General features: G+C 39.1%; 1 protein-coding gene across 2 annotated transcripts; it reads left to right on the top strand.

Annotated features, from left to right (window-relative positions):
- The first annotated feature begins 1389 nt into the window (after window positions 1-1389).
- On the top strand, window positions 1390-24642 carry TOLLIP (toll interacting protein). Of its 2 annotated transcripts, XM_027651019.1 has the most exons (7): window positions 1390-1550; window positions 7796-7945; window positions 11907-12089; window positions 13171-13323; window positions 14635-14725; window positions 18122-18142; window positions 23881-24642. In XM_027651019.1, exons 1-7 carry the CDS (start codon window positions 1518-1520, stop codon window positions 24093-24095), a joined length of 846 nt encoding a protein of 281 aa, XP_027506820.1. In that variant the 5' UTR covers window positions 1390-1517; the 3' UTR covers window positions 24096-24642. The 2 variants fall into 2 exon arrangements, with proteins under 2 accessions (XP_027506820.1, XP_027506821.1); XM_027651020.1 differs by lacking the exon at window positions 18122-18142 and having other exon boundaries at window positions 1391-1550.
- Window positions 24643-24789: the final 147 nt, after the last annotated feature.

The raw sequence follows: 24789 nt of genomic DNA on the forward strand, positions 1-24789 counted from the left end.
TCAAGAGACAAGCTAAAAAAAAAAAAGGGGGGGAAATTTACAGTCCTTTTTAAATAAAAAAGCTGATGCCTTTTCAGGTTTGGTTCTTTTTTATTGGTAAGAACAATGGAAGGACAATTTGCTTCTTTAATGGTTTTGCAGGTTGACATGAATTCCGCTTCCAGCAGAGGAAGTGCTGACAGGAGTAAGAGGAACCTTAGAGCTGTTCCTGTCAGCTGGTGACTTTCAGCTGGCATCACCTGTGCCCCTTCAATGGCTCCCAATCCAGTACACCTTGTCTTACTCATTTCTCTGAGTATCATGACACAGAGTGAGGAAGCTGGGGCTGTTCAGCCTGGAGAAGAGAGGGTTGTGTGAAGACCTCATAGCACCTTTCCAGGGCCTACAGGGAAGCCAGGAAGAGACTCTTCGTCAGGAACTGTAGTGATAGGACACGGAATAATGGATATAAATTGAAAAGGGGGAAAATCAGCTAAGATATTATGAAGAAATTATTTACTGTGAGGGTGATAAGACTGGAACAGGTTGCCTAAGGAGGTTGCAGATGCCCCAACCCTGGAAGTGTTCAAAGCCAGGCTGCATGGGGCCCTCAGCAACCTGCTCTGGTGGGAGCTGTCCCTGCCCATGGCAGGGGGGTTGGAACTGGATCATCTGTAAAGTCCATTCCAACCCCTGAACATTCTGTGATTCTGTGAAGTAAAAAGATGAAGCTGTTCCCACTGAAAGTATAGTGGGGGGGGGGGGAAGAAAAAAAAAGCTGGTGCTATATTTGGAGCATTCCTAATTGCACTGTTCTATTTCTAGCTGCCAAAATCCGTGCTAGAATTTTAATTAAGGGCTAAAATTATGCCGCAGATCCTGACAACAGGAAACAGCCCTAACAACGGGAAACAGTTCTGTTATTTAAACAGGCTTTGGAATAATCAGACTTTATCTCCCGAAGCAGCACTCAATGAATATTAAAGCTGCTTTTGTTCTCCCGGAGAGGGCTGCGCTTGCTCGGCAAGCTTTGGAAACCACTGAGGCCAGGCTAGCCAATGGGTCGTTCCCTTTCACATATGGCTGCCACGGCCGGCAGAGAGCGGGCAGAGACCGCCCCACAGGCCCCACACACCCCCGGCCGCACAGCCGCCCTGCCCGCGGGGCGCCCTGGGCGGCGAGAGCGACGCCCCCGGCACAAGATGGCGGCCTGAGGCGACTCACCTGCTCCGCCGGCGCCGCAGCGCCCCCTACCGGCCGCGACGCCCCCGCAGCGCCGCGCTCCGCTGCGGCGGCCGCAGCGCGCAACGGCGCATGCGCGGGAGGACTCCCCGCCCCTCCCGGCGCGCGGACAGGCGCGTGCGCAGGAGGGCGCCGCTGCGCTGCCCCCGGGGGCGGGGCGGGCTGGTCACGTGACACGCGGCTCGCGCTGACTGACGGGTGGCACCGGGATCGGGATCGGCACCGGGATCGGGAGCGGCGGCCTGGCGGGGCGGGAGGAGGAAGAGGAGGAAGGGTCTCGGCCCCGACGAGGCGCTATGGCGACCACCGTCAGCACCCAGCGGGGCCCGGTAAGTGCTGCGGGCGCGGGGCCCGCCCGGGGCCGTGTCCCGGTACCGCTCCCCGCGCGGGGCAGGCGAGGCCCGGCTCGGAGCGACCCCGATGGGCTGCGCCGTCCGGCCCTCCCGGCCCGGCCTCTGCTGCGCCGCTCTGCGAGAGAGAGTCCGTGTGTCCTGCCTTGCCCCCGCTCCGACTGGGGCGGAGGGGAGACAGGAAAAGTCCTCTCTTCTTCTCTACCGGGGGACGAGGGGAGGGAAGTCTGCCTCTCTTCCCGGCTCCCTGCCGGGCGAAGAGGCTTGGGGAGAGGGGAGAGTCCTGCCTTTCTGCGCATGGGGTTGAGGCGGCTGTTCTGCCCGTTCTTTGTGCAGAGGCCTTCTCGAGCAGGGAGCAGCTTAAACTAAACCGGACCTAAAGCGCTTTCCCCTGGAAGCGGAGCGCAGCTCCCTGTGCTCGCGGAGCACAGTCGGGCCTCTGTCCCTGGAACCGCCGCCTGAGGGCTGGAACGACGCATCTAGTGTGGGATGTAGGCGTGCGTGTTGGACGGGAGGCGCTGAGCAATCGTAAAAACAATTTACAGCCTCCTGGGAGATGGTGCTCAGAGTTTATTGGGAATATGTTATTGTCTGGTTTTGCCCAGGGATATTAATGCATCATACCGGGGTGTTCCGCCGTGTGGGGTACAACATCAGCTCTCGACTGACAGTGCTGCTCCTGTCTGTTCTTCCTGGCCGGAAGGATCTGGTAGTAATTGACAGCACGATATTGCTTTGAAGGTGAACTGAGACTTTTTTTAGACAATCAGTTTAAACGGCTATGTTTTATTTTGTAGAAACAGCTACTCTTTTGGTACATCTACAGAGCCTTGTAGAAAGACCAGCGAGGTGAATTATGAAATTGCTAATCTTGAAGAACTGCGTTGCTGTCTGTTGTTATCTTGTGACAGATATTATATGATCATCGGTTTTAATTCCTTAAAATGCCTTATTTCTCTGGCCTTCCAGAATAGATTAATTTTACAATGGATTGTGATGATGCTTGGAATAAAAGTTTTAAGTGGGGAATTAAGGTAAAAAAAGTAAATTCATTTTTTTGTTGCTCATTGTAGTATCATTAAAAAACAACTGCTGTTCTTGTTGAATCTGTGGTGACTTAGGCAGTTGCTATGCCCAAAGGTTTGACGTGTGTGTGATTCCACCCAAATAGAATTCAGTCAATATGTAACAGATTTCACTCAAGAAAGCTCCAAATAATATAAATTCCTGAAAAATAGTCAGAGTCTGTTTAATAGGACTTTCACTTTTAGTTATCCTTTAGTTTTATGTTTAGAGGGATTTGGGGATATTGAGGGATTTGGTTACAGACAGAATGGTTTGACTGAAGGTGAACAGTAGTCCTGATTTGCAGAGATGTGAAATTGTGCTGATATTTCTGTCCCTGAATTGGAGTACCGTTTCTTTGCTGGAGTTTTGCCTGCCTGTGGTGCTAAACACCTTGTTGGCATTGAGTGGAGTACTTTCGATGTCTGCTTGTTTTGGCTTGGTGAAACTTCCTGGGCCTAGGCAAGATTTTAGTGGGAACCTTCTTGAACACAGAATCATAGAATCAGCCAGGTTGGAAAGGACCTCTGAGATCATCAAGTCCAACCCTTGATCCGCTACCACTGTGGTTACTAGACCGTGGCACTAAGTGCCACAACTTCTCAAACATCATGTTTGAATATCATAACCACCCAGTCTTTCTTAAAGTTTTTAAGGGAGTTACATCTCAGACATAGAATGTTATTCTTCTGGATGTCTTGTTTTACAGTTTCTCAGGTACTCCTGTGTAATCTCTTTACAATCTTTTGTTTCCTAAACTTGATTGAAGCCTGGCAAGTGGAAAGGTGTGTGATAATTTATCGTGTGCAGCTTTGGCTTTCTGGATTTCGGGCTTTGGGAGTTTTTTTTAATGTGTTCCTAACATTGTTGTGCATGCTTTTCTTCTTTGCCCACTTTAGAGGTTTCAGTGTTTTCAAATGAATTAATAAATTATGCAATATTAAGCAGCCATTCACAGCTAACGATATTGATATGATACATGCCAACCTTTCTTAATTTTCTCTAGAGAGGAGGATAGATTTCTACTTGTGTCTATATATGCAACTGCATTACAAATAAATGGCCACTAAATGGTGCTAAAGGATTGGGAAACATTTTTTTGTTTAGTGCTGGAGAGAACAGTTCTGTCTTTCACACACTATAGCTGAATATGTAAGGGCTGCTAAATGATGCCTTTTACAAATGGGAGTATTAATAAACAGTTTGATCAGGCTTGAGGTTAAGACTGAGCCACCAAAAACCTTGTATTTCTGATTCCTTGGTTAGCCAGTCATATCCAAAATTACTCAGTATTCGCTGTGCTGGCAAATATGTCAGGTCCTTCAAAATTAGATCAAATACCAAGCTAGGACTATATAGATTTCTTCTCCTAATTTCCTTAATAATGACTACTCTGATGAGTTTTGTCTTGAAACTCTTCAAAACTTCGAGATCTTTTTCTACAGGCCCTGGTCAAAAGTCCCTCTCCAGCTTTCTTGTAGGCCCCTTTAGGGACTGGAAGGTGCTCTGCGGTCCTCCTGGAGCCTTCTCTTCTCCAGGAATAGGTGTAGATGTCATATGGACACTCATTCTATCTTTAATTTTTAACTCATGTTTGTATACCGTAGTTACCCCTGTTTATTTCACATAAAATCTCCTCTGTTTCAGTTTGACAGCTGAGATCTCCTTTCTTCTTGCCTTGCATCTCACAGGAGAGCCTGGCTCTGTTTTCTCAATGACCTCCTCGTAGATACTGGAAAGCTGCTACAAGGTGCATTTTAAGTGTCTCCCACTCTGTACAAATCTTCAGCCTGACCTCACAAGTTTTGTGCTCCAGCCCTTTTCATAGGCCATCTTGGTGGGTCTTTGCTGGGCTTCCTCCAGCTCCATACTAGTGGGTCCCAAACAGGTTGTGGTATTCCAGATGTGGTCTAATGAGTGCTAAATTAAAGGGAAACCGTTGCTTTCCTCAGCCCAGTGGCTGGCTCTTGTTGATGCAGTGGAGTCTGCTGTTAGGCTTCATGCTGCGAGAGTGCTCTGCTCATCCATGTTTAGCTTGCTCTTCACCTCTGTAGAGGTATAGCCCTGCCAGTTGTTTCCCAGTCTGTACTGGTGCCAGGGATTTTTCTGTCCAAAGTACAGGACTTTGCCCATGTTGAATTTCATAGGATTCCTGCCATCGAATTCCTCTCTCTCTAGTTGGTCCTGTCCTCAAATATTTTTCCCCAAATTTGGTGTCCTCCTCAAAACTGGTAAGACACATAAGTTAGCGTCAGTACAGACCTTTGAAAAATTTCATCTTTAACCGACCTCTAATGTCATTCACCACTGAACCTTAACTTTGATCTCAGTGCCTCAGCCAGTTTTTCATCAATGCAACTCATTTGGATTGTAATGACCCAGCTTTGATACTTTTCTGCTCTCTCCTTATTCACATATTCCAGTAATTTTATTGTAGAAGGCAGATGGCTCATTAGGCTTTTTTTGTTTTAAAGCATCGTTAAAGGCTGACTATTCCTAGTCCCTGGTGGTTTTTTTTTTTCCTTTGTGTGTCAAGAAATGTCTTCCAGAAGGACTTGCTCTATAAAATTTTTAGTGACTGAAGTGAAGCTGACCTGCCTGTGGTTCCTCAGGTCATCCTTCTTACCCTTTTGAAAACTGGGTATGAGATTTGTCTTTCTGCAGCTGTAGGGCCCTTCCTCTAATCTCTGTGACCTTTCAAAGATGTTAGAGAGCAACCTTGAACAAATATCAGCTCTTTCAGGATCTCTGGATGCATCTTATCTGGTACCAATTTTTTATTTACCATGCAAAGCATAGAATAGTAGTTCAAAATTCTGTCTCATTCACTTTTTCTTTCTTAAAGACAGTAAAACCATTTAAAGGAGAATGGTTAGAACTTTTTTGAGCAGTTAGGTGTTTAAAACTCTGTGATGTTTCAAAGAATTTTCATGTTAGATTTCCTTGGTAGTTGCAGGTGTGGAAACCTTAGTTATGTTTCCCTGAATGCATTGTGTCTGGGCAAATGGTTCCGTAAGTTAGGGCATCTGTGGTTGTCCCTGGCACTGTGTTCCCTTTCCCTCCTGTTTGTAGGTACCATTTGTGTGATCAGTTACTGAGTTCAGGGTTCTGATGACTTCCCTCCGCTTCCCTTTACTTCTGAACCTTATTTCACTTTCTTCTGATCATCCCTCTGCACTAACATACTTTGCAACTATTTGCCCCATTTAGCGCTGTACAAGAAACAGCGAGGTCGGACTGAGACACCCCCGTCCTCAGTAACTTCAAGTAGCTGTAGAACATCACACTGCCTTCAGTTTGAAGAAGCTGAGATGCAGGTTTTATACCTGCAGCTTTTCACTTTGAAGATCCTCAAAACTACCTCTCAGGTGGTTGTAGCACATAAGAAAAGCAATATTAAAGAACCTGTCCTGTTTTCTGAGAAGTTGAGAGGGAGCTTGCATATATGGAAATGAGGTTTCTGGGCTGCAGCCACAACTTCTGACTACGGGAAGTGTTTATGATGTTTGTTCCTAGAGATGCTAATAATAACAGATTTGAAACATCCTTTAGAAATAGGGCTGGAGGGGGACCTGCTGTGTTGTAAATGCAATTTCTTTGATAAATTCTGGTGTCATTTCAAATGTTGCCTAAATGGATTATGTTTTATTTTAAAACCAACTCCTTTTTAATGATATGTATTGTAATGAGAAGGCTGTTACCAGCTCACATGTAATTTCCAACCAAACTTAAATAAGCTTTCTTTTATTATTCACCTTTAGCTTAGTTTTCTCCCTGTTTGCCTCTGGTTTTTTTCTTCTCACTTTTTAAAACTAAAACTGCTTAGGATTTTAATGGTAAAATTTTAAGATGCTTGTAAGCAAAACTGATTGCCCTCTCTCCCTCCCAACAGCCTGGTAGCAGGCATTCAGTGCTTCTTCCTGAGCTTTTTAGTTAAACTTCCTTTCTGGCATGTGACACCCACTGTTCCCAGGATTCTGAGGCTCTCAGATAGTCATACAAAATAGTCATGCAACATGTGATTTGGCAAGAGCTTCAATTTCTGTCTCCAAGATGCAATCTTGACGTGCCAATGCTGTCTAATCTTGAAAAACTATGTCCTCGAGGCCTGTTAACATCTTAAATTATGTTCTGTAGGCATGCATCTGCCAGACAGACAATTGAGTAATATTGCTTAGGGTTGCAACATGAGAAATTGCATTGTCCTTTGTCTTCATGAGGTGGACAGTTCTCTATTAAATATGTAAACAACTCTATAGACAACAGAAACAAGTACAGCTTAATTATAAATTTTCTATGCCACTTTACACTTTATTAGTCTTTTAAAATTTATTATTACAGTATGTGTGTTAGTTTAAAATGATGCTCTCTCTAAGTGTGTTATTGATAACATTCACCAAGCATTTAAAACCTAGAAACAACCTGAGTTGTCTAACTGACCAGTAGTAGGTAGAAACTTTCCTTTCTTTTACTGTAAAGCTAACAGAAAATACGTGATGAGTGCTGATTCATATTGGCTCATGTGGTGGAGGTCCTCTAGTATACTTTTTGTCATGACTTATCCTCTTGATAGACCAGGGTTTTCTCCATTATTGTTTTGAGTGTGGTGGAATTTTGTCACCATGGTTAGTTGCAAACCGGCTGTGTTTAACATTGGAAAATCATTAGGGCGTCTTTATTCTGTTGCAGGATTCATAGGAAATACTGTTTCTACAATCTGTCTTGAAGGTGACTGTGAAAGTGACCTTTTCAAATGAAAGCAGTGTGCTGTGTCTTGACACAGGAATACTTGGATGCAATGTGAGTGAAAGAACTGGGTGCCATCAGATGTCATATGTGAATATGATGCAAAACTTCGTAGCTCTGACATTTTTATGGACTACTTAAATGTTTAGTTGCAGAGCACTTTGGCTCTGTGTGTCCTACATTTTTTCAGAGGCTTATGTTGGAATTTAGTGTTTTTGAAGGTGAGTATGAGAACATTCTCTACATGAGTTGGCAGTATTGTCATTTTATTGGTTCTTTGTTCATGCTGTCAAAACTAGACTAAATCCAGCTGAATTTGATACACTTTGATTTATATTCTTTTCTTTCTCATTCTAAATGTGAAAAACTCACCTTTGAAGTATTTTTTCCCTTCTTCCTCTTTCTTTTTTAAGGTATATGTCGGTGAACTTCCTCAAGATTTTCTTCGCATTACCCCAACCCAGCAGCAACAGCAAATCCAGCTGGATGCCCAGGCAGCTCAGCAGTTACAGTATGGAGGACCCATGGGTACAGTAGGAAGACTCAGCATTACTGTAGTACAGGTATAAATTGTGCCATCTTTGGAAAATTAAGTAATTTTAAGTAATTAATACAATTCATTTTTTTTGATCAGTGGCCATGAAAAGACTTTGTACTGGAGTTCAAGTTAATAAATTACTTGTAAAAGGGAATGAGTAATTCCTAAGGTTTTTGTTGCTTCATGTTTTCTGTACATCAGCATTTTGTCCAGTTTCATTTCCAGATGCAGCAATTTCCTGTAAACCTTGCTATTATAGCACACAATCAAATAAACTCATGGGAGCTTTTTGTAGTGAACAGGTTTCTCTGAAAACTTCTGTTAAGAAGGCTTCCTGTAGAAACACTTACTATTGGAAGACATTAACAATTTTGAGATTATTGTAGGAAACTGTGGTTGCCTTATATGTTTTTCCTTAACTGTCTGCTCTGTTCCATCCCTATTTCTTCTAATGCATTTACTGTTTTTCTCAATGCTTTCTCCAGGCTTTTTTAATCGATCACAACTATATAGTCCTAGCTCTTTATTTTCTACTTCCTCTTTTCCCTTTTTACACCTTCTTTCATGTCTTGGCAGTACTGTATTACTGCATTCATTGTGTGTAAGCTTTCAGGTTTTAAAACTTGGCTGTCATAACACAGTTCTATTTATCTACATTAGCATACCTGATGTCCTTCTTACTAACTTACTACACCTCTTTACAAGTGCTGTCTTTCAATTATTCTCTAAAAACATACCAAAGAGAGATTTACCCTCAAATTTAGCACCAAGGCTGGAATAGTACACGTATGGCTACAGCTCCATGGTGAGGTCCTTACCGGGGAGTAAACCTGTATAAGGTCTCTCAGCAAGAGAGGTATTGGTCGGTTCTTTCTGTGTTTTTCAGTGCTCCTTTCCAGCTGATATCTTTCCTTTGAAAACTGGGGGCTATGCTTTTTCGAAGTTTATTAATTCTGAAGCCTAGACACTTGGAACTCATTCATTGCGTTCCATTACAGCCTTCTTTCTAGTTCTGATGTGTTTCCCAGTGTGTGTTCAGAGAAGTGTAAGACTGGAAGCCTGCAACTTTGAACAGCAGAAAAATGTTACCAGTTTAGAGCATAGTATAGTATATTTGGTATAATTTTTTTCCAGAGCTAGGAGTAGATGATTCAGGTTAAACCTCAGGCATATAAGGAAACAAAACATTTATCAAACAACATGCCATATGTCTCTTAACTCCCTAGCAGCTTTTGGCAAGTTATGTGCTTCTCTGTAGGTTGTTCATCTTTGAGTATGTGCTTGGTCATCTTGAAGTGCTTTTTGTCATGGGATATTGATCCAATCAGTATGGATATAGATAGTAGAAATCCCTGAAGCAGATAAAGGGAGCAGACAGTACGGTGTTCAAGAAGTTTTGAATCTTGCTTTGAGTGGTTATGTTACAGAAACATCCAGATTCCTGTTTGCATGGGTAAACTGATGGAGTTGATACTGGTTTTTATTGGGTTCAATTCTTATTTATTTTTAATTGCTTGTGCAGACAAAAAAAAAATCTTTATCTTTCTTAAGAATTAAAACTTAATGGCTGTTCTTAATGCCATGTCTGTAAGTAACCACTTGTTACAGAATCATGGGATAGCTGAGGTTAGAGGGGACCTCTGGAGTATATTTAGTCCAAACCTCATCCCATCCTTACACCCCGCCTTCCCCCCCGACCGCTGCCTTAATCAAGGATTAAGGAGGATTTTAAATACAAGGAAAGGCCGAGAGACTTCTTCCTGAGCTTTGTAGATAAACTTCCTTTCTGGCATGTGACACACACTGTTGCCAGGATTCTGAGGCTCTCAGATAGTCATACAAAATAGTCCTGCAACATGTGATTTGGCAAGGGGAATCTTACCAACAAGTAGTTCCTGCCATTGGATATTTATGAGGAAGACAGGCTCTTTTCAGTGCTATCTAGAGGACGGACAAGAGGTGCAGTGAGCACTAATTACAATACAGCAAACTCTTATTTGGAGATATGAAAAACCTTTTTATAGGGAAATATGTCAAACATGAGAATAAGTTCCAAAAGGCTTGTGCAGCTTCTATCAATGGAGACACTCAGAACTTTCCCTGAGCATTTGACCCTGCTTTTAGTAGGGAGCTTGGTCTAAGCAATATTTAGGGGTCCTGTCTGACCTCACGTGTTCTGTGATTCTGTGAAACCCTTAGTTGCATTAGTGGCCCTTTGCTGGACTCATTCAGACATGGCCATACCTTCTACTGGGCAGCCCAGAACTAAAGGGAACAGTAGTGCAGACATGGTGTCCCCAGTGCTGAGTAGAAGGGATCTTACTTGATCTGCTATTTGTGCTTTCCTAGTGCAGACCAGGATACTGCTTATCTTTGTTCCAAGGGAGCATTGCTGGCTTATTTCTGATTTGGTGTCCACCAAGACCCTCAATGTCCTTCTCCTCAAAACTGCTTTCCAGCCAGGTGGCCCACAGTCTACCACCATTGTACATGTGGCTGTTCCTCCTCAGGGGCAGAATGTTGCATTTTCATTTGTTGAACTTTGAGATTTCCTGCCTGCACACTTCTCCATCCTGTCAAGGTCCTTCTGAATGACAGTACAACCCTGTGGTGTCCCAAGAGATATTCTTCTGTCCCTGTCTGGGAGTTTATGCAGGAATGCTATGGAATCTTGGCTGCATATTGAGACATGGCATTCTGGATAGAAGACTTGCCACAGTGTAGTTAACCTATAGAAGGTGAAAAGCTGATTGAAGTATTTTGTATTTAAATATGTGTTGATAAATTATATCGAGCAGCATGCCTTAGTTCTGTTACTAATAAACTGGTGGAAGATCTGAATAAGTTTCTGGGAAGGTAATTTACTGCGCTTTTTTTCTGCAGATACACAGGAATGGTGGTGAGTTTGTCTAAGCATTGTTGATTGTTGCCTTTCTTTTTGAAAGAGTTTTATGATAAGCTACTTGATCTCATGACTTCAGAGTCTAGAGAGTGGGTAATTTAGGTGCCAACGTTAAGTTCACATTTACAAGAAACAAGAAAGTTTGAGACCTTTCTCACAAGCTGTAATGTACCAATTGCTGAACCAGCATGTCCTGAAGGAGAAAAGGGCTTTCCAAGCCTGAGGCGCAGCACTTGTGATAAATGTTATGCACCTCTTAACTGTTGAATTCTGTAAACTGTCCTGTAGGTGGGAGGCACCTTTAGGCACCATGGTTTGTCACTTGTCTTACTATGAAAAGAACTGCTTAGTACAGGTCAGAGAAACAGCATGTCCAAAGAGCCCAGCTTCTGCTTGGGCACAGCAGTGCTCGGTGTTGTGTTCAGGATTGTCTTCAACTTGTTCTGTTCTGGTCTTCTAATGTTACAGCAAAAGTATGTTGGATCTTTTCTGATTCTACATACCATCTATTTTTATAGTAATGTTAGGATTTAAGTTGTCCACTGAATTAAATATTATCCAATGCACGTGCTGAAGGTATGATCTCCTGAAGTTTACCTCAATTGAATTTGCAGTTTGTGCTTTTGTACTGTGTGATGTTCTTGAAGCTACTGGATTTTTGCATTTCATCCTTTAAAAGAACTTTAGTGAAAGAGAACAGGATACCTATCTCATTATGCTTGTGATTGTATGTTGGAGAGCACATATCTAGGGAAAAACTGGACTTTTTGCTGTTTCCTTGTAATCATGTATCTTTTGCTTTATTGTGAAGCAACTTATTTTAGCTATGGTGAAAATGTGTATTATCTACAACAGACAAGTTAAAAAGATGATCCCTTTTCAAGGTGTCCCAGACATTTAATGGTGTCATCGGTTTATGTTTTAATCTGAATGCTGTTTTTCTGGACTTTTTTTCCCCCTCCTTCCTGTCTACCACACAATTGAATATAGTCCGTTATTCAATATTTGATTCTTATTGTGAACTAATAGTAATTAAATTTTCAAGTTTATGTCAATATTATATTCTTACTGTGTTTCTTTTCAGGCAAAACTGGCAAAGAACTATGGAATGACGCGCATGGATCCGTACTGTCGAATACGGCTGGGCTACGCTGTGTATGAAACTCCTACAGCACATAATGGAGCCAAGAACCCCCGCTGGAACAAAGTTATTCAGTGCACTGTTCCCCCGGGTGTGGACTCTTTTTATCTAGAGATATTTGATGAGGTCAGAACTGCTATGTGTTTTTTCTACCTCTCTCTGTCTGCTATTTGGACTGAGGTTTGGGTGAAACCTTGCAAAAAAGCATTGAGTTACCAAAAACAATTTCTATGTTCTCTGGGAGATGATGAAAATGTTTCAGAATGCCAAAATCAGCAATGCATAAGGCCTTACTCTTTGCCAAGAATGTCAGAACTATTATTTTTCCTTTGATAGCTGATAAGAGGCACCACCAGCAGAGTTGCCTGCAAAGGAAGAGAAGCAAAAGATGTCTGAGTGGTATTTAAGCTCCTCTTGCCTATCAGAATGCCCTGCAGCCTTATATTCTGCACTGTCCCTGTTAAAAATCACCTGTTTGTACAATGTTGTTTTACTCAAAAATTCTTCAGTGTTATTCTAACCTAGGATGAGCTTGGAAGCTTTCCCAAGCTTGGAAATGCTGAGGATAAAACTGTAAAATACAGACTGTGTGCAGTCACTAGGACTTATTAGAAGAAACTAGGGAGCTACAACTGAGGCTAAAGTCTTACAGTTGGCCTGTTTTTTGCTGCCTCTCATGTAAAGCATGTCACTGCAGCAGCTGTGTGCTCATTACACAGGTGAGGCTTTTGGATGCTCTTTTGTGGGCTTCATTGGTAAGGTTCAAGTGCCTGTTTCATTGCTGCAGCAGGGACGGCAGATCAGTGCTTGTATCTGCTGCTGAATTACTGGAGCTCACAGCATATAGTAGTAAAGAGAAGCTGTTTGCATTCATGTAATGGCCTCTGATGTGATGTCATAAGATTCACACAGACTATGCTGATATTAGTGTGTTGTATTTCTGGAAGTGTTCTGCTTCAGGCTTTCAATTTCTTGCTATTAAATATCTGCAATCAACCTATAATCCCATTAATTAAAAGGATCATTCATCCTTGTTGGAAAGGAGATGGCCAAAATATTTACTGACACTTCAGTTGTTTCAAAAGGCATAAAAATTAACAAAATTAAATAGCATAAAACTGAAGTGTTAGTCAAGAGTAATTTTAAGTTGTTTTGGGGGTTTTTGTAGGACAATTAACTTGATAATATTTTTTAAATTATATTCCAGCGAGCTTTTTCAATGGATGACCGCATCGCTTGGACACACATTACAATTCCTGAGTCTCTGAAACAAGGAAATGTGGAAGATGAGTGGTATAGCCTGAGTGGAAGGCAAGGTGATGATAAGGAAGGAATGATTAATCTGGTTATGTCATACACGGTAAGCCAAGTTTGAGGCTGGGAGGAGGAAGGGAGAGAAGCTTCTTAAGTAGCTGGAGGGGGAGGTATTTTACACTGAAGTAGAAGTAGTTCTGTTTTACCATACTGGGTGTTTGTGTCTATTAGCATTTAAAATAATTATACCTAAGTCTGGGAATAGCAGTCAAACATATTAGTTAAGGCAATAAATACTTTTTAGTGAGGTGGTAGATGAGTATTTATCTTGTTCTGCAATTATGAAAATTCAGCTTATTCCTGTTGTTTAGGAATACACCCAGTGCTGATACCTCCCCCTGCCCCTGCCACCAATCTTAAGAAATTCATGTCAGTTTAAAAGAAAGATAATGGAAACTCTTCTCTGTCTTAGATCTTTCTTGGGTAATTTGAATGATCTTTCAGATGACATTGTTTTTTACTTCCATTCTTGTTCATTTGATGCTACTGGTTATGAACTGCTGCCTTACACAGGTTTGTTAAGCAGCTCATGGAGTGTTTTTATCTGTCACCTTTGTATTAAGTAGCTGTTGGATAACATGTAGCATGTGCAGCCCTGAGCACTTCCTACTGCACTTGTACATTGTCAGAAATTCCAGGCTGCTGTTGAATACACAGCTGGGAACAGATGTTTGCTGCTGTTTGAAATTCACATTCTGCCCCAATCTGAACAGTTGTTCTGTTACCCCTAAGAAAAATAAGTTTGTAGTGAACCTTGAAAACTATCTCCCCATGAATCTACTGTACATAGAATTGGACCTTTTAATATTTTCAAGGATAAAACTGAACTGAATTGTGGTAGTAAAAGGGAATGGAGTTAAATTGACATTTTCTTTAAAGAACTGGTTTACCTCAGAAATAATTGATTCAAACTCAGTTTTGCTTCTAAGAGCAGTATATTGCTTTTAAAAGTAAAAAATAAGAATAAAATTCAGATTTTCTCTAATATTTCATTTATGATATGTTGTATATTCATTTCACTAGAATAAGGCATGAAAGCTGATTGAACCTGTATTTTAAAATAATTCACTTCAGTAAAAAGATTTTAGTGACAAATTTTATCACACTCTTGCAAAAGGTACTTTGACATGATGTGTTATTATTGATTTACAGGCAAATTGTCACTTAAAAGTTGGTAGTTCAGTTAATTTGCTAGGGATTGCTTGATCTAGATTAGCATTTAGCATAATGATATTGTAATATTGGACATGGATCTGCAATGTGATGACTTGTTTGCAAACAGTTTTAATTGACGATTTTAGGGTTTTTGCTGTTTCCTGAGTTCTAATCTGTTCTAATCTGTGCTTTTTGTGTCAAGTCTTTACCAGCTGCCATGATGATGCAGCCCCAGCCAGTGGTGCTGATGCCCACTGTATATCAGCAAGGAGTTGGATATGTGCCTATAGCAGGTATGTTTTCTCTCCTTGAAGACTCTGAAACTTTCAGATGAAGGGTTTCTCAGAAATAAATACCAAATTTATCCTGTTTTCAGAACGTGCAGGGAACTATAAATGATTTTGTCCTTGACCACTTTTCCCATGACACATTTCTGTGAGAGGAGGAAGCATATTAAGTGTAGGTCTGCTTTCAGTCTTGTACACTGTTTAAGGATGATGTATGAGTTTGATTAAATGGATTAAAATGTCTGTCAAGTTGGAACAAGTGTCTTGAAGGCTTCTCTTTCTGAGTATTTAAGACCTAGGTCAGGTCACTGAAGATACTGTGTTGGAAACTTGCTGCACCGCATGTGAAGTGTGTAGCTCAGTGAATGAAGAATGCTAGGGAGCTCTGAGGTAGTTATGTAAATACATCAGGTATTGTCAGTGCTCTTGGTTGGTTCAAAGTGAGTTTTGGACTTCTAGAGAAAAGGTGTGTTAACGTAGGTTTTGTGATTCTTCTGTCAAAGATGAAAAGTTTAAAGTATGTAAATAAGCCTGAATTTGCCCTACTTAGGTAACTGATAAGTAAAGTTCATTTGAGTTTGTGTTTCACTTTTAGGCTCTTAAATCTGGTTTGTTGTATGGATATTTATTCAGTAATATGTGTTATTTTTAGGGAAAATAAGAGATAAATTTACTTATTTTTCATTTCTTTGCATGCAAGTGTATGAATGAGTGATAAGAGTATGTGAGACATAATTACAGTGCAAAGGGCTGACACAACTGTGATGTATATACATTTTATTTTTCTTTTGTAAGACTAGAGCATGATTGAATTTAAAATTCCATTCTCTGTAAAAACAAATCTTATCAACAGAAGATTGGATATGTAATTTAGAAATCCTACTTCCTGTTTCATTTTTATGGAGTTAAGTTAGAGCAAAACATGGAAAAGTTTGGCAGCATACTTTATTCCCTGATAAAAACATGCAGTTTGCTTTATCTCAAATGCTTTTAAGATTTTAAGTCTTGCTTGCTTTGCCAGTGAACTGCTTTTAATTTGGGTGTGCATTCTGAAGGGTGTTCCTGTTGTGATAAACCAGACCTTCTGTAGTGAGCTTAGAACATAGTCATCTTGTGTATGGTTAAAAGATATAGTAGGAGGTGCTACAGAATAGATCAAAATGAGACTATTCATATAATATTACAAAATTTCTGTGCCAGAGAGAATATTAACAGAAGAAATAAAGCAGAGACTACTTTCAGGTATAATTGAAAGTAGACATAGAACTCAGCAGATAAAACTGATACAAGACCCTCAAAATTGTTTTTCAAGTACTGTGGTATATCTTATGTTTAGATCTTGATGTTCTGTTAATCTTGTATTTATCTTGAGAGTACTTTCTACTTGCACAAGTGAAGAAATAAATAATATTTTTCAAGTGATAGTTCCACCCTTGGATTTGAACTTTTACTTTGTTCTGGGAAAGTTTGAATGTACTTCCTTGGCTTTATAAATACCAGACTTCTTACAAGCCACCTTTGCCCTATATTTAATATTTTTGAAACTTTTTTAAATATTACTGTGCTTTGTATTCGCTGTTCTAGAATTTCTGTGGACATCATCAAAATTTTCCCAAAGTACTGTGAGTTTTAAAGCTTTGACTTATTCACTAATCAATGACCCACTAGTAATAATTATACAGATGTTTGGGTTTGGAATTGTAAATTAACTTTAATTGTGTCACACATTTAATAGCTTAATAAAAGTAGTTTCAAATTACAAATGAAACCAGTAGTGCCTCTTGGAAGACATGGATTTTTTAAAAATGTCTTCTGTATACTGAACTAGATGCTCCTCCTGGATTCTGTAAACACTTTCAGAAAGGTGTATGAAAACTATTGGCCTTCCCTGACTAACTGAATTGTTTGTATCTTCTGGGCCCACTCTGTTGGCACACTTTGTAACACTGTACAGCATTTTTTCTCTTTTTTTTGAAACTGCTTCAAGAAGGGCGATGGTAGGACATCTTTGCATCTTTTTAATTCAGTTTTTTTACCTACCCAGCTAAATGAGTGTTGTAAGTAAGCAAGTTCTATTTGCTTTCCTTCAGAAGAGTAGAAGAGCATCACTGAATAGTTTATTTTGTCTGAAGTGGAGGGGATTCCGCTGTTGGGCAAGACTGTTAGAATCTAAGTCTTATCTATGATGGAAATACAGCGGGTAGACTAAAATACTTATCCAGAGAGTTTAGCAGTTACTTGTTAACTGTCCAAAATAGCAGCGCTTTAAAGAGAGATGACATTAAGTTAAATTCAGGTGTGTCACAAAGGCCAAGCTTTTTTCTGTAACAGAAACCTTCTGTTCCAACCTTGGTGTGTGTAACTAACTTTCTAATTAGGCTCAGAGCAGCTAATTGCTGTGGGATAAACTGTAGGAGCAAGAAGTGAGTCACTGTGGTAAGCAGGTGAAGTCTGGTCGTTTCCTCACATTTGGCAATAGATGTTACAGAGCTGTGATGAGAACAGAAATGGCCATAGAATATTCTTGTACCATGGTAATTAATTTCAAAAGTTTTTAAAATTGGAAACTTCTGACAATAACACTAGTTACTACAAACTGTAGTTGATGTAGATGATATATTTGTAGATTAATATACAAAAATTTAAACTTATCAATCCTGTTGCTCTTCTAGAAGTTGAATTTGTCTACCATCTCTTCCCTTTTCTTTTTCTAAAGATTACTTAATTAGGCTGTAGAATATTGTGAAATACTGGTGCTGATAGTATCTTGGTAGTAGTGTATCAGAGACAGTAAGCTAGAAAATGTTAGTTCAATAAGCAAATGATATTTCTTATCAGCTAAATAATCATGGGATAAATAGGAAATGTATTTGTACTTAATTTATTGACACCTGTGTGAAAAGCACCTCAAAAACCCATGTGTTCTAGGGTCCTGTCAGAGTGGAGAATATCACTTTTCATTGAGGCAAGTTTGTGTGTATATGTACATTACTCCTTTTGGTGTCCATATTGAGTTTCTTGGGTTAGCTCGTGACACTATTGGTATTTGTTCAGAAAACCATGAATGTATGTTGTCCTTTGTGGGCTATAAAATATAATCCTTGCTGCAAACACCTAGTGGCTTACTTATTTTGGAAACATTTCCTCTAATTGTGACTTCTGTATAAACAGCACGTTTAGGAAACTTGATCAGAGTGCTGAAGCAAATTAGTTGAGAGATTGAATCCTAGCAGCATTTAGTTTTTTTAGTATTAGGTAGTTTAGGTTTTACCCAACTGCCTCAGTTTATCCAGCTTTCACTGTTGGAAGCTAAATGATCAATTTCCTTTTAAAAATAGATTAATATTTCTTTCCCATGTCTTATTCCTTTCCCCTTGCCCCTTCATTTTCACCTGTCTTTAGGGCTTGAGTACTTTGCACTGGGTAAGTTTCCAAGCTCTTTTCTCACTCCCATCCTCATTGACTCAAGAGTCTTTGCATGAACTCACCTAAACAGCTTTATTTGTTACAGCAGACTGTATCACAAGGTACTGCCACTTGGTTGTCACAATAGTACAATTTGATCCATCTCCTGGAAATTGTTAAAGCCTCTCTAACCTGTTGCAAAATCTTCAATGACTCAGCTTCATGCTATAATGCTTAAACTAATTGGTGATAATGGTGTTGATGGATATAACATGATGTTATAATATTCTTCTGAAGCTATTGTACGTCAGTGAGCTCTTCTAGGTCATATGCTTGCAGCTGTTCTGCTACTGCAAGTTTTGGGGAGAACCAGGTAATGTCATGACTTTTTGTGAGCTTGAAAGCAAAGAACTCGTTCTGCAATGACGCTGAGAAGACAACCTGCCAGTTGCCTTCTGTTAATCTTCAAATAAGCTTTTTTTTCCTAAAAGATAACACTTTTTTCATCAGTGTGTATTTTTCATGCACATCTGTTTTAGATCCATGTCAAGTTTAAGCACTCTTAAAGGCAGATTATATTACAGGAAATCAATTTTACTTCAATTTAGACTTACTTTACTGTGACACCTTTGATTTGGAATTGTGTGAAGATATTACGACATCATTAACTTTGATAAAACATTGGTCTTCAATCAAAAATGTTCAGAAAATTCTACAATTACTCCTTGTGAGATATAATGTAATTTCTTGATGCTCTGAATTTCAGAAAGATGCTGTAAATAAAAATATTGTGGTTATTGCAACGTATTTGGGTTATTCAGAGCAGTGGCATTTTAGAAATTTTTTGTGGGTCCATATGCTTAATTTTTCTAGTAGCTTGCAAAGAAGCACCATTTAAAAAAATTGAAATGTCATGCATATTCAGCACTGAGTTTTTTTTCTGAAACAAATATCATTAAGACCTATTTTGTCTTTTAGAAAAGGTGATACTGATTTCTTCATTTAAATGAAAGAATTCGTGCTGAGAAGGTTCCTGAGTTTACTCTGAAAGAGTCTATACATGGGACAGAATAATAATGACTTCAGAGATTAACGATAGGGCCCTTGACTGAAAAAGAAAATAAAATTACAAGTGTGTAATGCCTTGTATGCAGTTAGAAAAAGTTTACCCTGTTAATTCTGCTTTGATGCTTCCATTGATGCTTCCAGCAATTGACTTGCTATTGTTTCATGTATTGGAATGTCACTGCTTATGCCAGCATGTTTGCCATTGCCATTTCACTGAATTGGAAAACAGTGCTTCATTCTTCTGATTTATTACACTTACCTGATACCTGAGGGCAACACAGGAGTCTGCAATTCCATTGGTAGTGGACTCGTATGTCATTCAGTTCCAGTTTTCACCTGCTAGTGATATGAGGTTTTTAATATGTAAAGCAGATCTTTACTGAGCATTGATAACTTTCTCTAATGACTGTGTATATATGGATATTTTCTAAATTTTAGTGTGTAGTTCTTCAAGTCTATGCTTAAGTCTTACTATTTTGTAAATCAGAAATTGTGGATGCTTTTAGCCCGAGTGTGGAACAAAAAAAAACCCACCCCAGAGTACTCTTAAATTGGTATTTGTATAGCTTGAATGTTAAGTTTCATGAAAAGTAAGCATTTATCATGGAGGTATTTATTAAAAATCACTGTGATACTAACTTCCATTTGTATACAGTGTAGTTGTAGAAAGTATAAACTAATTCTAAAACTGTAAGAGCTGAGAAAATGGATTTTGAAAAATCATTGGTGAGAAACAATGCAGTTAAGAAATTTCTTGTGTATAAAATTGATTATTTGTATTGAAAATACTTTTGAAGTCTGTGCAGATGTCTGGCTTCATAAATTTTTTTTTTTTTTTTTATGAAAGCAGTAAGGAAAACTGTGTTCTAGTCTTGATTTTTGTTTTTGGGGACTGATAAGACACTGAAACATTATTGGTAGGCTGTAGAATGCTATGGTGTTCGGGAAGTGAGCCTCATGTTTAATTTGGATTAATATTTTAAGCTGAACTCCTATATGGGCAGTTCCTACACAGTTTAGGCTGATTGTTGGATAATCTTAGGGTGTCGATGACGTACTAAAAATATTGGAAGGTTTGTGTTAAAAATAAAACATAACTTCTGTTGCTCTGTTCTTTCAGGTACTTTGCACCTTTATTTTTTTGAGGCCGCGCATCTTTGTTCAACCCTTTTAAATACAAAGATTGTTTGTAGGAGGTGTGAAGAATGAGTTATGTTTGTTGAAGTTATGGAAGAGGCAGTCTGAAATGCTACTGGATATGGTTATTGGGGAAAGTGTATTTGCAGTATTGCTAAGGGCTGCACAGTGGTTTGCCTCTAGGGTGCACACATGGTCTGATTTGCCATGTGTTCAGATGCATAGTGCCAGATAAGATTACAGGGCCCATGGTCCAAATGGCATAAAAAAGTAGTAGAGCTAAAGTTTAGGGTGTTGTGGAAAAGGCACCAGATGTCCTTTGTAGAGGTGTGATTCAGGTGATGGGGCAGGGACATGGTTCCAGTGTGCAGGTCATAAATTTATGAATCATGACTGAGTTGGCAGTATAAATCTTTTTTAATAGATGCAGCCTGTACATTTGACTTAAAGCTTCTAGGTTCCTTTTTTGCTTCGAATAAAACTTAAGATGGTTAAAAGGGGAGTTTTAAAATCAAAATTGAAGAACATTGATAAATATGGAGGTGCTTACAAATCAGTAATGTATCCCTTCAGATAGGACAAAAGTCCGAGTTGAGGAAAGAAATAGAAAGAGTACATTAGGTAAAATTGTGGTGGAAATACACATAGTCAAACTATATAAAATTACAGTACCTTGTCAACCAGAGTTGATGCTTAGCTCTTCCAACCTTGAATCTGATTTATAATGTAGCATTTTCAATGCTGATAGAAAAAAGGAGTCAGAGAGATGCTAAAACATTTGTACAAGTTAAAGTGAGTATAGATGTTTCTAATAACATAGATTAAAGAAAATCCGTAAGAGACAAGGTAAGTATTGAAACTGCTCCTTGCTCTTTTTTTTTAGATGTTAAGTCTGAATAGAAGTAGTATAATATAGTTGCAATAATCACTTAAGTACTTTAGTCATTATGCTAAAAGAGATGAGGCTGCAGAGAGGCACTCTTGGAAATTTTATCAGTTGTACATATGCTTTGTTATGTTTTTTGAGCAGTTAGAATTCAATAGAAGAGAAGCAGCTTCTGATCTACTTCTGAGTAATACATGAAACCTGGTTCAAAAAGAGTCATATTTTGGAGGTTTATAATAGCAGTGATGCAAATAGTTCATGCTTTGTTTAACTTACAGGGAAGTAATAAAGGTCATATATAGAAAGCTAAACAAGTGAACTAAAAATTATGTAGAGGAAGTTGTTAGGTGCTCAGAGAAAATCCAACCAAAACCACAAAATCAACAACAAAATCAATCCTGTGTTTAGTTACTACTGTGAATCCTAAGAAATATGAAGTAAAACAGTGAAGTAGGTTTCTGTCAAAAATTGGTAGGCCTGCCCAAATATGGGGATGTGAGTGTTAATTAAATATTAAATCTAAACTGGTTGTAAGATTTTGAAGATCAAATGTGTAAAAAGTTGAGAGCTCTTTATTTTAAAGAAGCAGAGAACCTAGAATCATTTAGGTAATTAAATGACTAAAAAGATATACGTATGTAAGGTAATACAAAAAAACCCAGTTGGAAGGTGAGATAATAATGGGGGGAGGAAGAAAGTGTTTGGTTTTGCCCTTCTTAGGAAGGAATGCTTTTTTTATGAAGAAAGAGCCTTAGATTATAATTTCAGTATTTAACACGAACTGTTAAGGTGAGCAATAAGAAAATGCAGGTAAGATAACATTCCCTGTCTTGCATGTCAGGTTTGTTTGGTTTGGTTTTTTTTACCAAATGCAGTATGTAATCTATTGCTTAATTAGTCTTGCTTTCAGAGGACTGGAGGATAGCAAGGTGAAATTTCTTTTAAAAACAGTTCTCAAGTAACTGTTTTCTCTATTGCATGAAATTATTAAAAGCTATGAAGACTATAACAAACTGTTTTAAACCAAGCATGTAACTAGGTAAGCTTAAGGAAGAAGTGATGTGGTTGAGTAGGGAAAGCCTATACCTTAAAATTTATAGATGTATGAATATGTGAAAAAGAATGGTGTAGTACGTGGATATCATCTTGTGAGCTGCATTTGGAAAATGTTATTTGCTAAGTATTCTTTCTATCATATGATATTCTGATACAATAAAGGTCATCTTGTGGTTTAATAGCTATTTTGAAAAGCCAATGAGCAGATAAAAATAAGTGATTATTTATCTCCTAATGGAAAGAGACCTTTGATGGAGTGCATCATACTTCTTAAAAAACTAATTGAAGGAAGGGGACTAATAGACAATTTGTCAAAACAAAGACACTTAGCAGTTTTCTAAGTCTCTCTGACTGCAGCAGGTTGCAGAAGGATCTTCTTGTAGTGAATAGGAAATAAAATTGTACCTTAAGGCTGGTGTTAAAGTATGTGTAAAGAAAAATCTTGGCTAACATGTTTGGTGATGATTTCTCTAGTGGTTATTACTGCACATGAAGGTCTTTGAATTACTGTAGACTACTCCATAAAAATACCAGATAAATAGTCTTTGAAACAGTGCATAAAATGCTTGAAAGCAAATAGCAGCATGATAAAGGTTTAGTGTTTGTTCTCAGTATGAGGCAGTGCCATGTTTGTGCCTAGATGCAGGTAATTCTCCTTGCCCTACCTTAGAAACACTGTGGGGAGAACTACAGAAGGTAACACACAAAGGAGTAGGACTAAGATAATAAGGGATCTGAAACTACATAGTGAAGACATGAAATACACCACTTTCAGAAGTGATGAAAAGGGAGTTCTGTCTGGTGATTCCTTTTAAGAGAAACTGGAAAACTCATTTTCTAAAACTCATTTTTGTAAAACTCTTTATAAACTGCCTGCACTTAATTTCATGTAGACATGCAAACAATTAACAAAAAATGTCAGGTCAGATGAAGTTTGTCCTCTAGCAGAGAGACAGGGAAAAGCAGTGTGTATATCCCTATAGGCATTGCTCTTTTGCCACTTAGTGACTTTCCAGGCTGGATGAAACTTTAGCCAGAGAAAAACATTTGCTAAAATTTTAATTGCTTATTTGTATGATCCAGTCTCCTAGTGGACCAAAGTACTTTGCTTTCCTTTGAATGCACTGGAGATTGCATTCATTGACTTTCTGAATATCAGCTATGTATATTGCTGATGTAAAACCAATTTTTTCATCACAACATAAATACACTGGAACTAAAATATGATGAGGGAGACACGAACCACACCTTTCTGTGATGAGCTCAGTATTTGGTTAGTGATCCATGTGTAAACCTGCTTAATGCAAGATGTACCTAATTTTTACCAGTACCTGTTGCCATACTGTAGTTTACAACTTCTGGAATGCAACTTTGGAGGGACAACCTGTTCCAGAAAAATATTTTCCAGTTACAACAGTATAGGTATAATCTCTGCAATCTTTTTTTTTTCCCCCTCTTCTGGAGTGCATGTTGAAATAAATAAATGCTGAAGTTGGTGGGTTGGGATGAGCCGTGAGCTGCTCTCTTCTTCAAAATCACTGATTTTTATTTTTCCCCCCCCACTCATGTGTTTTGTGGTTTTTCTTGTTCTTCTCTTTTTAACCTGCAGGGATGCCTGCAGTCTGTAATCCAGGCATGGTACCAATGGCAATACCACCACCTGCAGTCAACCCTCAGCACCTGTGTAATGAAGAGGACCTGAAATCTATCCAGGACATGTTTCCCAACATGGACAGGGAAGTTATCCGCTCAGTGCTAGAAGCTCAGAGGGGGAACAAGGATGCAGCTATCAACTCCTTACTTCAGATGACTGAAGAATCATAGATGCCCACTTCCTGCATAGTCCCCATCCTTGATGCCACTTATTTTTACTTGCCAAGCCAGGGATTTAGCTAGAGGAAGAATTTCCCAACAGCTTTCTGTTAGTGCATCTGGTGTGAAAGATTATACCCCTTTTCTCCTTGGACATTTGGATCTTTTTCTTTCTCAGTCTGTATATACTTAGTTTAGCTTATGTCATGTAATAGAGCAGTGAAGCATCTTTGCTGTCAGCTGTGCCCTGTGTGGCTGTAATCTGATGGGGTGGGGAGTAATGCTGCTTTGTTTCTTTCTCTCCTCCTTTTCATAAATTTACTCTTACGAAGTAACACTATGCAGTACAAGGTTGACTAGTGTACATTAGATTGAGGAAAAAAATCTTTCCAGGGAAGGTTTGCTCTTTAAACACAACCGATTTGTTAAAAGTATTTAGGTTTCAGCAAGCAGCCTACTTTCGACAGAAGTTAAAAGAAAGACCCTTTCTGTCCGGTGGTGTTTAGTTATTACTGTGATACACTCACCCCTTTCTGATTAAAGATTTTTAGTTTAATAAGCTCAGTGTTTTAGGTTGTGCTGTTGGTATTTGCAATGAACATCTTTTATTCAATCTAGTCACTGGGCACCAAAGCAATGTATTTTCTGGTGTGCATTTGGGGCTTTGTCCTCCCACGTAGTATTTATTGTTATGTATCTGTAAAAT

The sequence above is a fragment of the Corapipo altera genome, unplaced genomic scaffold, assembly GCF_003945725.1.
Source record: "Corapipo altera isolate COAL_440 unplaced genomic scaffold, ASM394572v1 78, whole genome shotgun sequence".
Taxonomy (NCBI): domain Eukaryota; kingdom Metazoa; phylum Chordata; class Aves; order Passeriformes; family Pipridae; genus Corapipo; species Corapipo altera.